Source organism: Palaemon carinicauda, chromosome 42, assembly GCF_036898095.1.
Source record: "Palaemon carinicauda isolate YSFRI2023 chromosome 42, ASM3689809v2, whole genome shotgun sequence".
Taxonomy (NCBI): domain Eukaryota; kingdom Metazoa; phylum Arthropoda; class Malacostraca; order Decapoda; family Palaemonidae; genus Palaemon; species Palaemon carinicauda.
Window position 1 is genome coordinate 22,192,855 of NC_090766.1, and position 14,228 is coordinate 22,207,082.

Genomic DNA, 14,228 nt, shown 5'->3' on the forward strand with positions numbered 1-14,228 from the left:
TCGCACATCCCGCCCAACGCCTTCAGGGACCTGCACTCCCTGGAGTGGCTCAAACTCTCCCACAACAACATCAAGGAGTTGCCGGAGGAGACAGTCATGCCTATCTTAGATACTCTTACCATGATCGATGTGGCAAGTGAGTGCTTTATTCTTTTCATATTTTTGTCATGTTTTTGTCAGTTTTTATCTTTTTCACAGGAAAATGGAAGTACTGTACGGGTATTTATTATAAGATCTTTTTATTCTCAGAAGATAAAAAGTATTTATTTTAGTTCATTTTTTATTCTTTTGAAAATGGGAATATTTATTTTAGTTATTTTTTTTTTTTTCATTTTTATGAAAATTGGAGTATTTAATTTTTTCTCGGGAAAGTTGGGGTATTTAAATAGATTTCTTTTCTCTGGAAAATGGGAGTATTTATTTTAATTATTTTCTCAGGAAAATTGGAGTATTTATTCCCTTTTTTCAGGAAAATGGGAGTATTTATTTTGTTTTTTCATCCAGAAAATAGGAGTATTTATTTTATTTTATTATTCCCAAGAAAATTGGAGTATTTATTTTATTTTATTATTCCCAAGAAAATTGGAGTATTTATTTTATTTTTCCTTGGGAAAAGTGGCATTATTTATTTTATATTTTCATTCCCAGGAAAATGGGAGTATTTATTTTGTTTTTTCATCCAGAAAATAGGAGTATTTATTTTATTTTATTATTCCCAAGAAAATTGGAGTATTTATTTTATTTTATTATTCCCAAGAAAATTGGAGTATTTATTTTATTTTTCCTTGGGAAAAGTGGCATTATTTATTTTATATTTTCATTCCCAGGAAAATGGGAGTATTTATTTTATTTTTCCTTGGGAAAAATGGCAGTATTTATTTTATATTTTTATTCCCAGGAAAATGGAGTATTTGTTTTTTTCGGGGGGAATGATTTCATTTTTTCCTTGGGAAAATGGGAGTATTTATGTTTTTTATTCCCAGGAAAATGGGAGTATTTATTTTCATTTTTTATTCCCAGGAAAATGGGAGTATTTTTTTTATTTTTTTATTCACAAGAAAATGGGAGTATTTTATTTTTTATTTTTTTATTCACAAGAAAATGGGAGTATTTACATTGACTTTGTTATTCCCTGGAAAATTTGAGTATGTATTTTTTTCATTCCCAGGAACATGGGAGTATTTTTTTTCTTTCATTGGGAAATTGGGTGTATTTCCATTTTTTTTATTCCTAGGAAAATGGGAGTATTAATTTAAAAAAAAAAATTATTTCCCTGAAAATGGGAGTATTTATTTTAATCTTTTTATTCCCATGAAAAAGGGAGTATTTATTTTAAATTTGTTATTCCCAGGATAGTTAGAGTAATCATTTGGATTTTTTTTATTCCCAGGAAAAGGTGAGTATTTATTTTGATTATATTATTCCCAGGAAAATTGGAGTATTTATTTTAATTGTTTGTTCCCAGGAAGATGGGAGTATTTATTTTAATATTTTTCTCAGGAAAATGGAAGTACTTATTTTAATCTATTATATCTCAGGAAAGAGTATTTATTTTTATATTTTTCTCAGGAAAATGAAAGTATTTATTTTAATCTTTTTTATCTCAAGAAAATGGAAGTATTTATTTTAATATCTTTATCCTCCAGAGAATGGAATTTTTTATTTCAATAATTTTTCACCTTCCGAAAAATGGGAGTATTTATTTTAATTATTTTTTATCTCAGGAAAATGGGAGTATTTATTTTAATATTTTATTGACATGAAAATTGGAATATGTATTTTAATCTTTTTTATTCTAAAAAAAATGGGAGTATCTTTTTCCTTGGCTGATATATCAAGTAAGGGGTTTTATTTTCTTCCTTCTTCACTTCTTTCTTTCTTTTGGGGGGAATGGGAAAGATATTGGTCTTGTACTTATACTTCTCACATTTTAGGGGTTGAAGAATTTCCATTTATTCATATAGTCAGCGGGTGGTTCTGTATATCTTATGTTATTTTTTTTTTCAGAAACTTATCATCACTACATGATTGATGGTGCAAGAGTTTCTTATTTTCATTGTTTTCTCTTATTCTCTTTCAGGTTTAAGAATATATCTTTTCTGTCCTGTGAGATATATTACATAACAGATGTTTTTCCGTTTTTTCTTATTGCTTTTTAGATGGAAAATGATAGCAATGATTTGAAGAGATGTTCCCCCTTTATTGAGGTGGAGTTTTATCAGTAACCCGGACATGTTTTCATTTTAACGCTGAATTTTTCTATTATTTGGAGTTTTGATATTTCTCTTGACATTGTGCACCATTATATTATGGCACTTTGCTTGTATGCATTATATATATATATATATATATATATATATATATATATATATATATATATATATACTGTATATATATATATATATGTATATATATATATATATATATATATATATACAGTATATATATACATTATATATATATATATATATATATATATATATATAATGTATATATATACTGTATATATATATATATATATATATATATATATATATACAGTATATATATACATTATATATATATATATATATATATATACAGGTACTTATCTAAATAGTTAGATAGATATTTGGTTTCGTTAAAGTTACATGACTCGAAAAACCACAAGACTACTTTATATCTATACAGTAGAATTAGATATTGTACATATTCGACCCTCCATGCTTATGCATCGACTGTATATTGTATTTAAGAAGTATGAAAAATTAATTATTCCATGTGGCTTTATGATATACATTTTTACAGTTCAGATTACGAATTCCTGCTCATGCAATTAGTTATAAGTGCCGATTTTATGATTAGCTTAATAATAGTATGTAAGAAAAACTTTCAAATTCACTCACTAAATTTGCTAGGAAATCTTATGTTATTTATGACAAGTTATTTTCTATATGTATTTTATGATTAATCCTTCATTTTTATTAACTATGAGTGTGACGTTGTCTGCATCAATCTCATTTAATTACCACACACGCATCATGCACCTAGTTAAATAAGCTTCCAACTAATAAGGATCATTTTCTCAAACCATTTTAGTAGTCACTTAAGCATCCAACCAATGATGAGCATTTTTTCAAACCCTAGTAGTAGTCACTTAAGCATCCAACCAATGAGGATCATTTTCTCAAACCATTTTAGTAGTCACTTAAGCATCTAACCAATGAGGATCATTTTCTCAAACCATCTTAGTAGTCACGGTTAGCATCCAACCAATGAGGATCACTGTCTCAAACTACCTTAGTAGTCACATATGCATCCAACCAATGCGGATCATTTTCTCAAACCATCTTAGTAGTCACGTAAGCATCCAACCAATGAGGATCACTTTCTCAAACCATCTTAGAAATCACGTAAGCATCCAACCAATGAGGGTCATTTTCTCAAACCATCTTCGTAGTCACGTAAGCATCTAACCAATGAGAATCACTTTCTCAAACCACTTTAGAAGTCATGTAAACATCCAACCAATGTGGATCACTTTCTCATCTCCTGCTCTCCCAACACAGACAACCCCTTGGTTTGTAACTGCGATTTACTCTGGCTGAAGTCCTGGCTTAGCAATCCTCACAACCAAGACCACGTCGAGTCCGCCGGGGACCACATCTGCCACACCAAGGACCGCATCCCCCACGCCATCGCCAACCTTCCCGAAGGGGAGTTCAACTGCCCCCCGCGCCTCCCCGAGGTAAGGCTCCTTTAGGGTACCCTAGGAGACACATGTTCAATTCAGTTTTTTCTCTTAAAAAAATGAAAAGGAAATTCAGAACAGAAAGGCTTTGTAGATATCTTAAGGCTGTGAATCAAGGGGCTTTTTTTCCACTAGTGGCACAACTTTGTGGTCATGTTTATATATTTCTATTATCATACATTATTTTTTTACTATCTCTTGATTGCCCTTTTCTCTACTTGGGTAGTACTAAGGCTATCTCTTAGAGAGGAAGGTGATGTTTCTCTCTTGGCCCTTTTCTCTCTCTTATAACTCGTGTGTTCGCGACCAAATGTATTTTCTAGAAAGGCATTGATTTGCTCTGCTGATTTTTGTGTAGTGTTTCTCCATGACAGTTTTTTTAAACTACAAAAACATCTTATTTCAGTCACTTATTTTCTTTTTTTTTTCTTTCTATGGAATCTTTACTTCCCTCTGGAATAAGTAAAATCAGGGATACAGTATTGCGAAACCAGTTTTTATTTTCGGTGGAAATTATTCATTGTATGTTTTGGATGAAAGATTTGATTTGTCTCCAAAAATCTACGACAGAATTTTGTCCTTAAAATATGTCATTAAGTTTTATGTATTAATTTTGATATCTTGCAAAAGATCACATAATGAACTTCATCTTTTAAACGAAGAATTTTTTAAAATATGTAAATACTATTCGATGAGATAAACACTTCAAACATGGAACTTCCTATTCATAAATCTCTTTAAATCCACTATTTGTTTGTTTCTAAGTTTAATATACTGTATTATAAAGTTTCGTCCGTATTGCATGTTCATTTTGTTTCCATCTTTACCTATAAAGACATTTTCAAATGGCTTTTTTTTCTCCTATTTTATTTCATTTAATTAACTGCCTGCTTTGTCTCCCCCTAGGGGTTTTCATAAGGAGTTCTCTAGAATTGGGCGAACCATCGTTAGTTATAGCAACCGTAAGTCAGGATGTTTATTTTAGCATATACAGGTGTATGGGCATTTTTCTAAGCCTGCCTTTTGTCAGGGAAATTTTAACTAACCCCTTCGAATATCAGGAAAATCTCCTACCTGGGCTATGAATGCTCTTCGTATGCAATGGATCGAATTTGCGGTATGGTGGGACTGCACGATTTATCTTAGTTATTTTCATATCTTGAAACATTTCCCTTCAATGACACTTTATGGTGCCCATTTAAAATAGATAGTTAACTATGATTTGGTTGATTCAAAATCGATCACTTCCAGCTATTAGGTTTTAAGTGGAAACCCATGGATATTTGACTTGTAATGATGGCCCTTGGCATCCGTGCATGATTTTGAAGGTAAACAAGAATGCGTTCTTCTTCTGCATACATTGATTCATGATAATGAAAATTCGAAAATGATAAACCTGTATTATTATTTTTTTACAAGGCAAGCCCTTTCTATCCCTCTATAAGTATGCCATGTACTTGTGACTATATTATTTTATCTCTCTGCGATACAAGCTTTTTCCAATGCTACAAAAGCCTTGCAACATTGACAACTTGTTTTTACCTTTCCCTTAACGATATGCTTCATTTCGACCTACGAGTATGCTAAAAGCTCTCTTCGAATCTTCGCACTCTGAGAGTCTTGCATGGCTAGCCTGATACGAAATCTCTTCTTATCCCTTTACTATCACGTTCATTACCATGTTGCTTCTGTTGTAGGTTCACGGAGATCAGACGCGAAGTTGCTGGTGTTCAGTCCTAGACTGAAAAAGTCGTAAGTTTTAGTTTCGTTGTCTGCTCCTCTCAGACATCAGACGAGGGAAGTGTAATGTGAGGAGTATGCTAAATCTATACGTTGTTTCTTCTTAAATTACTACATGCGTTATTCACGCTTGTCAGTCATTGCTTAAAGGATATTTATTCATATTCCTAATCAAATTAAATGTTTTAGCTTTATGGGATACATAATCATAGCCAGAACAAATTTTCGACCTGTTTCTGAAAATGGGTAATAATATTTGTTAATGATTGAATTTAACCCCAAATGCCCGAAAAAATTTTCAACTGGTTTTTGAAAGTAGGTAATACCCTTTGTTGATGATTAATTTTAAAGCCAAATGCCGGAATAAATTTTCAACTTGTTTTTGAAAATAGGTAATATCATTTGTTAATGATTAATTCCAAAGCCAAATGCCGGAATAAATTTTCAACTTGTTTTTGAAATAGGTGATATCATTTGTTAATGATTAATTTTAAAGCCAAATGAAAGAACAAATTTTCAAGTTGTTTTTGAAAATAGGTAATATCATTTGTTGATGATTAATTTTAAAGCCAAATGCCGGAATAAATTTTTAACTTGTTTTTGAAAATAGGTAATATCATTTGTTAATGATTAATTCTAAAGCCAAATGCCGGAATAAATTTTCAACTTGTTTTTGAAATAGGTGATATCATTTGTTAATGATTAATTTTAAAGCCAAATGAAAGAACAAATTTTCAAGTTGTTTTTGAAAATAGGTAATACCATTTGTTAATGATTAATTTTAACCCCAAATGAAAGAACAAATTTTCGACTTGTTTTTGAAAATAGGTAATACCATTTGTTGATGATTAATTTTAAAGCCAAATGCCGGAATAAATTTTCAACTTGTTTTTGAAAATAGGTAATACCATTTGTTAATGATTGATTTTAAAGCCAAATGAAAGAACAAATTTTCAAGTTTTTTTTTAAAAATAGGTAATACCATTTGTTAATGATTAATTTTAACCCCAAATGCCCGAACAAATTTTTGACCTGTTTCTGAAAATGGGTAATAACATTTGTTAATGATTGAATTTAACCCCAAATGCCAGAACAAATTTTTGACCAGATTCTGAAAATGGATAATAACGTAATTTTTTATTATTAAATTTATCCACAAATGCTAAAACAAATTGTCGACCTCTTTCTGAATATGGGTAATAACATTTGTTAATTATTAAATTTAATCCGGAAAGCCAGAACACATTTTCGACCTATCTCGGAAAAGCGGTAATAACATTTGTTAATTATTAAATTTAACTCCAAATGTGACCTGCGTACCATATCTCAAAGTCCGACATTAATATGGAATGTAGTGAAAGACGTAGAAAGGATTCTTTACCATAAACTGTGGTTAGATGGTGACACATTAGAATCCAGTTTGTGGTAATAAAGAATGTGCATTTTCAAACTAATACCGGTTAGCGATTTTAGGTCGTTATGAATAATGACTATCTTCATGGTTTCAATATTTTAAAGTCGTTAGGTTGTATTTATTACATTTATATTTGTGTTTTGTTTTTTTTTTGTCTGTGTGCGTGAGTGTATATATTGAAATTAATAGACATTATACAAACATGCGTATATAATTTTGGCGGTTGTTTGTCCCTCACCAAAAAAATATGAAACCCCCTTTGATACTGGTAAGATGATAAAATGCGTTGCATTAGATTCATTTTGTGAACAGCAAACAAAGAATCTAGTTTCGGTTGCTATAGGTTAGTATAGAAAAGGTATCGGATTGGCAGTATTATTACTTCTTGTAGATTCCTTTCTTAAAGCAAACGAAATTAGATTTAAACAAAGTTTGGAGTACTTAACTAATCCCTAAGTAATGTATGAAATATTCTTTTTTCAAGGGTGTCATAAAATCTTCGTATTATTTCCAATGCTAAAGAGATTTTACAAAAGCAACGTTCCATGTAATTTTAGCTCTTAATTTTCGTTCTTACAATTCTGCAGATGGTATGATAAAGGTTTTGCTCCTATGCGATGCCATTAGAGTTAATGTCTTTGTTCATTTGTGTTTTCTATCTACAATTAAATTTATTAACATGTCCAATTAGATGATTATTAACATCGTTGCTTTTTGGCACTCTTGAGTGCCAGTAGAAGTGGGAGCGCTAATTCTGAGAACTTATAGAACAAATGCTCCTTTTCCCATTTTTCATTTCACACTTAATATCTCAAATAATCCTAGCGGTTTTTTAAGATTGGGCAACTGAAACATCATCGGAAAATATATTTAAAGAAATTTGTATATAGGTTAATCCCTCCCATGTCTATGAATTATCATCTGCATATCATTAGATTGTGAAAAGGGTGACAGAAGAGAAACAATTACAGCCTTTTGTGCATTGACGCCTTTTTCTGAGAGTTACGACCAGATTGATTGTGTTTGGTTTTCCCTAAACGTTAAACTATAATGCCACGACAGAAGGCCTGTCAATAATAAAATGACAGATCTTTAAACCATTTAGTTACTTTTGAATTTTACGTCGCTAATGAATGCATTGAATTGTAATTGGTAGCTGAGTCCCTCTGATGCCATCCCCAGTGATTATTGCGACACCTTTACCACCATCTTTGTCTATATTTCCATTTGGAGATGTTTCCTGAATTCATTCTCACTGACGTTATTTGTAAGTCCTCCAGATGTCGTGTATCTTATATAACCTGCGTTTAGCTTTAATGTTATCTTAGCCGTATTGTTATCTAATTATCGTTTTCTATTAAGTAAGGAATTCTCCTCCCATGATTAGATAGCATCATATTAAACCACCAATCCCTTTCGTTTACTATCCAGGTAAATTTCAGAGGATTTTGAACTGGTGTCACTTAAAGGCTTCAGTAGAGTCATTTTAATTACCATGGCAAGTTTGGTGTACTAGTTTACTTTTTTATGATTATGTTTCTAATGGTTCTTCCTCTTGTGTGTTACTAATTTTTATCTCTAACTAGGTGTAGTTGTTACTTCTAAAGGCCCGGTCTTTTAAGAAATGAGAACGACATTCTTATTTATGTCCAGAATGTCCTTTCTCTATTCTCGTTAATTTTATGTGTGGAGGTCAGAAGGTACAGATACCCTTAGATAAATACATACTTTATATACCATTTTCCAGTCATTAAAAGATTGATTTTTCCGAGCAATGTTGATTGGTATCGAGATGTTAAATATATCCTTATCGAAGATGATTTGCAATTTCTCCATATAATATGTGATTAATATATATATATATATATATATATATATATATATATATATATATATATATATATATATATATATATATATAATATACATATATATAGATAGATAGATAGATTGATATATATATATATATATATATATATATATATATATATATATATATATATATATATATATACATATATATATATACTGTATAGATATATATATATATATATATATATATATATATATATATATATATATATATATACATATATAGATGTATATATATATACATATATATACATATAGATATATATACATATATATATATAGATATATATATATATATATATATATATATATATATATATATATATATATATATATATCTGCATGTGTAAATATAACATCAGTTAACATATGATGAGCATAAAACATGCATCAAGCAGTGAAATCAATAATTAGAATCTTAATAGCACAGTCTGACTCGCCAAAGTACACTACCTAGGAATGTGTTCCCCTCTTCCTCTCGTGGCTTGATACTTATTTCATGCACAACGCCAGTTTTACGTCATTATGGTAACAGGCACACGTTTTATATGTATATATATATGTGTGTGTGTGTTCATGTGTACGTGCGTAAGCTTATGTATATTTTGTACACCCTGCTATTGCCACAGCTCTGCATAACTCTTATTTTCAGAAAGAAGAAAAATTTACAGTAGGTATATCAGTGTAGGCGCATTTTTAAACTCTACGGTATCATGTTGCCACGTTTCACTTACTTGACATCGTCGTATTTACTGAGAAGTTGTTTCATTTTGGAAGCCTGTAAATCTGGAGATGGGGTTAGACTCACTTCTAGATTATGAGACATTCATGATAGCCACCCCCCCCCCCCCCCGACTCTTTTGTTGGCTTAGCGTAGCTAATTTCATTTCAGTATAAAGGATGTATAGAGATTACTTAATGGCCCTCAAATAAAAGGTAATCAAGAAGAACCTTTAATATGATGCTAATATTCCAAACAAGTATGTTTAAATCCCAACATATATTTATTATTTGGGTTTAAAAGTGTTTTATTACACTAAAATACAACCCAGGTTTTCATACACCACATTTATAGTTTTAATTTTTTAAATATCCACATAAGTTTTTAATGTACAAATATTTTTTATAATATAAATGTAGTTTTGTTATCATTGATTGAAGAAATTGAGAGATACAGAGAATCGTAAATAAAAATTATATCCATTTGACACTATACTTAGTTAAATGATGCAACAGGGTTTTATACCCTTGGGATTTTTTACTGGTAATCATGACAGACTTGCTAACTCGAGACAAGCTCTGTGTATGGTTAAGAGCATGTGTGCCGACTACCTTATTCATTCTTCTTTGTCACCTATCCAAGTATTGATCTGGCCCACCACTTTCTAACTTGTCTGATCGAAAGGTAGAAATATAACAAACTTGATACGCATACATGGTATATATATGTACATATATATATATATATATATATATATATATATATATATATATATATATATATATATATATATATATATATATATATATTTATATATATATATATATATACTGTATATATATATATATATATATATATATATATATATATATATATATATATATATATATATATATATATATATCTGCATGTGTAAATATAACAACAGTTAACACATGATGAGTATAAAACATGCAGCAATTCATAGAATCATTAATGAGAATTTTAATAGCATAGTTAGACTCGCAAAAGTACTAACTAGGAATGTTTTCCCATCTTCCTCTCGTGGCTCTATACATATTTTATGCACAACGCCAGTTATGCGTCATTATATTTACTGGCACGTTATATATATGTATATATATATATGTGTGTGTGTTGATATGTGCGTGCATAAGCTTATGTACGTTTTGTACACCCTGATATTGCTACTGCTCTGCATAACTTATTTTCAGAAAGAAGAAAAATTTTCTGTAGTTATAATAGTGTAGGCTCATTTTTAAACTCTACGGTATCATATTGCCACGTTTCACTTACTTAATATCGCCGTGTTTACTGAGTTGTTTCATTTCGGAAGCCTGTAAATCTGGAGATGGGGTTAGACTCACTTTTACATTATGAGACATTCATGATACCCCCCCCCCCCCCACCTCTTTTGTTGGCTCAGCTTAGTTAATTTCATTTAAGTATAAAAGAATAAAGGATGCATAGAGAGTACTTAATGACCCTCAAATAAAAGGTAATCTAGAAGAACCTTTAATATGATGCTAATATTCCAAACAAGTATGTTTAAATCCCAACATATATTCATTATTTGGGTTTAAAGGTGTTTCATTACAATAAAATACACCGTAAGTTTCCATACACCACATTTATAATTTTATTTTTTTATATATTCACATAATTTTTTAATGTATAATTTTTTTTTATAATATAGATGTAGTTTTCTTATCATTGTTTGAAGAAATTGAGAGGTACAGAGATACATAAATGAAAATTATATCCAATTGACACTATACTTAGTTAAATGATGCAACAGGGTGTTATACCCATCGGATTTTTTACTGGTAATCATGACAGACTTGCTAACTCGAGACAAGCTCTGTGTATGGTTAAGAGCATGTGTGCCGACTACCTTATTTATTCTTTTTGGTCACCTAGTATTGATCTGGCCCACCACTTTCTAACTTGTCTGATCGAAAGGTAGAAATATAGCAAACTTGATACGCATACATGGTATATATATGTACATATACATATATATATATATATATATATATATATATATATATATATATATATATATATATATCTGCAAGTGTAAATATAACATCAGTTAACACATGATGAGTATAAACCATGCAGCAATTCATGGAATCATTAATAAGAATCTTAATAGCACAGTTAGACTCGCAAAAGTACTAACTAGGAATGTTTTCCCATCTTCCTCTCGTGGCTCTATACTTATTTTATGCACAACGCCAGTTATGCGTCATTATATTTACTGGCACGTTATATATATACTGTATATACATACATATACAGTATATATGTATATATATATATGTGTGTGTTCATGTGTGCGTGCATAAGCTTATGTATGTTTTGTACACCCTGGTATTGCTACCGCTCTGCATATCTTATTTTCAGAAAGAAGAAAAATTTACTGTACTTGTATTAGTGTAGGCTCTTTTGTAAACTCTACGGTATCACATTGCCACGTTTCACTTACTTGATATTCTATGTTTACTGAGAAGTTGTTTCATTTCGGAAGCCTGTAAATCTGGAGATGGGGTTAGACTCACTTCTATCTAGATTATGAGACATTCCTCATAACCCCCCCCCCCCCCTGTTTTGTTGGCAACCCTTTTGGCAGATATGTTTGACAGTAAGTAGAGGAACTCGACCTTCCTTATTCCTGTTTTCCCGAGGCTAAACTAACTAATTTAGCTTTTTGATGTGAAATTAAAGACTTCTTTATGGATCTTGATACTTATCGAGGTGTAGACCCAAATGGTATTTTCCTTTGTTTTTTTTTTATAAAGACTGCAGATTTCATAGCTCCAAAGTTATCTATTATTTTGCGCACGTTAGCAAGAAGATGAGCTTTTAGCCCTTGTTAAAGAATTGGTAATGTTACTCCACTATGTAGATGGGTTTGTGGTAACTCAAATCTAACTGATTACCGCCCAATTTCCATAACTCCCATATTATATGAAGTTTTTGAACGTCTTTTGGCTTAACATTTTAAAAGGTTTGCCAAAAGTAATCATCTATTCCCTAATTTGCAATTTGGTTTTCGTAGACGCCTTAGAGCAAGTGATGTCCTTCTTAAACTCTCCAATGCTGTACAGAAATCCCTTGACTGTGATCACGAAGTTCGTATAATTGGCCTTGATTTTAGTGCTGCCTTTGACCGTGTTAATCATGAGGTTCTTGTTTTCAAACTCAGACAGTTGGTGTTGGGTACCTCGTTTGTTATAATTATTATTGTATTTTTAAGTAATAGATCGCAAAGACTTGTTGTTGACGGGCACCATAGTGAGTATAGGAATGTGATAACTGGTGTTCCTCAGAGTAGTGTTCTTGGCCCATTACTTTCCATACTATATACACATGACATGTGGTTTGGCCTAGAAAACAAAGTTGTTGCATATGCAAATGATGATACTTTCTTTGCATCAATTCCATCTCCTGGATGTAGATCTGGGGTTGGTGTATCCCGTAATAGAGATTAGCTAAAATTAGTGCATGGTGCAAATTATGGGGTACGAAGTTGAATCCTAACAAAACTCAAAGTATGATGGTAAGTAGGTCAAGTACAGTGGCTCCTCAACATCTCTCTGCCTTGATAATGTTTATATAACTTTGTATGATTCTTTTAAAACTTTAGGTGTGATTCTCAACAGCAAATTTTCTTTTGAGAAACACAGTATTTTTGTGTCTCCTTCAATTGCACAAAAAATTGGCTTATTGAGAAAGTATTTTAAGATTTTCCATAATCAGTCTATTCTGAAGGAGCGGTTTAATTCTTTCCTTCTACCTTGTTTCGAGTATTGTCCTCATGTCTGGTTTTCAGCTGCTGATTCTCATCTTAATTTGTTGGACAGGAACTTACGATCTATTAGATTTCGTATTCCTGATCTATTTATTAATCTCTGGCACCGTTTTTCAATTAGTTTATTATGCATGTTGCATAAGATTTTTCATAATTCTGACCATCCTTTACATTCAGATATTCCTGGACAGTTCCATCCTGTTCGTAATACTAGGCATTCAGGTAATTCTAATAGTCAGGCCCTCTACATCATAAGGCTCAATACTACACAGTGAGGCTCAATACTACACAGTATTCTAGAAGTTTTATTCCAGCTGTGGCCAAGTTGTGAAATGATACTCCTAATCTGGTAGTTGAATCGGTAGAACTTCAAAGGTTCAAATTTGCAGCAAATGTTTTATGTTGAACAGGCTGACATGAGTTTTTTATAGTTTTTATGTGAAATATCTGTTTTATTGTTAATATTTTTCAAGTACTTTTTTTCAATTGTTCATTACTTTTTGTATCGTTTATTTATTTCCTTATTTCCTTTCCTTAGTGGGCTAATTTTCCCCGTAGGAGACTTGGGCTTATAGCATCTTGCTTTTCCAACTAGGGTTGTAGCTTATCTAACAATAATAATATTAATGATAATGATAATAACCCTACTACTACTACTACTACTACTACTACTACTACTACTACTACTACTACTACTACTACTACTACTACTACTAATAATAATAATAATAATAATAATAATAATAATAATAATACGTTCATTTACATTCTTGACTATTCTTTAGAATGAAATTTTGTAGCCCAACGCTTTTTTTCGAAACCCAACAGTTGTTGATACACTGTATGGGCTATTCACCGTGATGAAATTCAGTTTCATATGTACTCTGACCAATGCCTTACTCACATTGATAGGTGTAACTGTTTTGAATCTATG

The 14,228-nt window shown here is 30.9% G+C and overlaps 1 protein-coding gene across 7 annotated transcripts in view; it reads left to right on the forward strand.

Annotated features, from left to right (window-relative positions):
• LOC137633316 (chondroadherin-like) overlaps positions 1–14,228 on the forward strand; it is a 267,884-nt gene that overhangs the window by 235,570 nt on the left and 18,086 nt on the right. For 6 of the 7 annotated variants that reach the window (XM_068365549.1, XM_068365550.1, XM_068365548.1 and 3 more), the window contains 2 exons: positions 1–136; positions 3,549–3,727. The exon at positions 1–136 is cut by the window's left edge and continues 4 nt beyond it. In XM_068365549.1, the coding sequence (XP_068221650.1) occupies positions 1–136; positions 3,549–3,727 (315 nt within the window). Of the gene's footprint in view, positions 137–3,548; positions 3,728–4,636; positions 4,693–14,228 lie in introns of all 7 variants that reach the window. The other variant, XM_068365553.1, reaches the window with a different exon arrangement.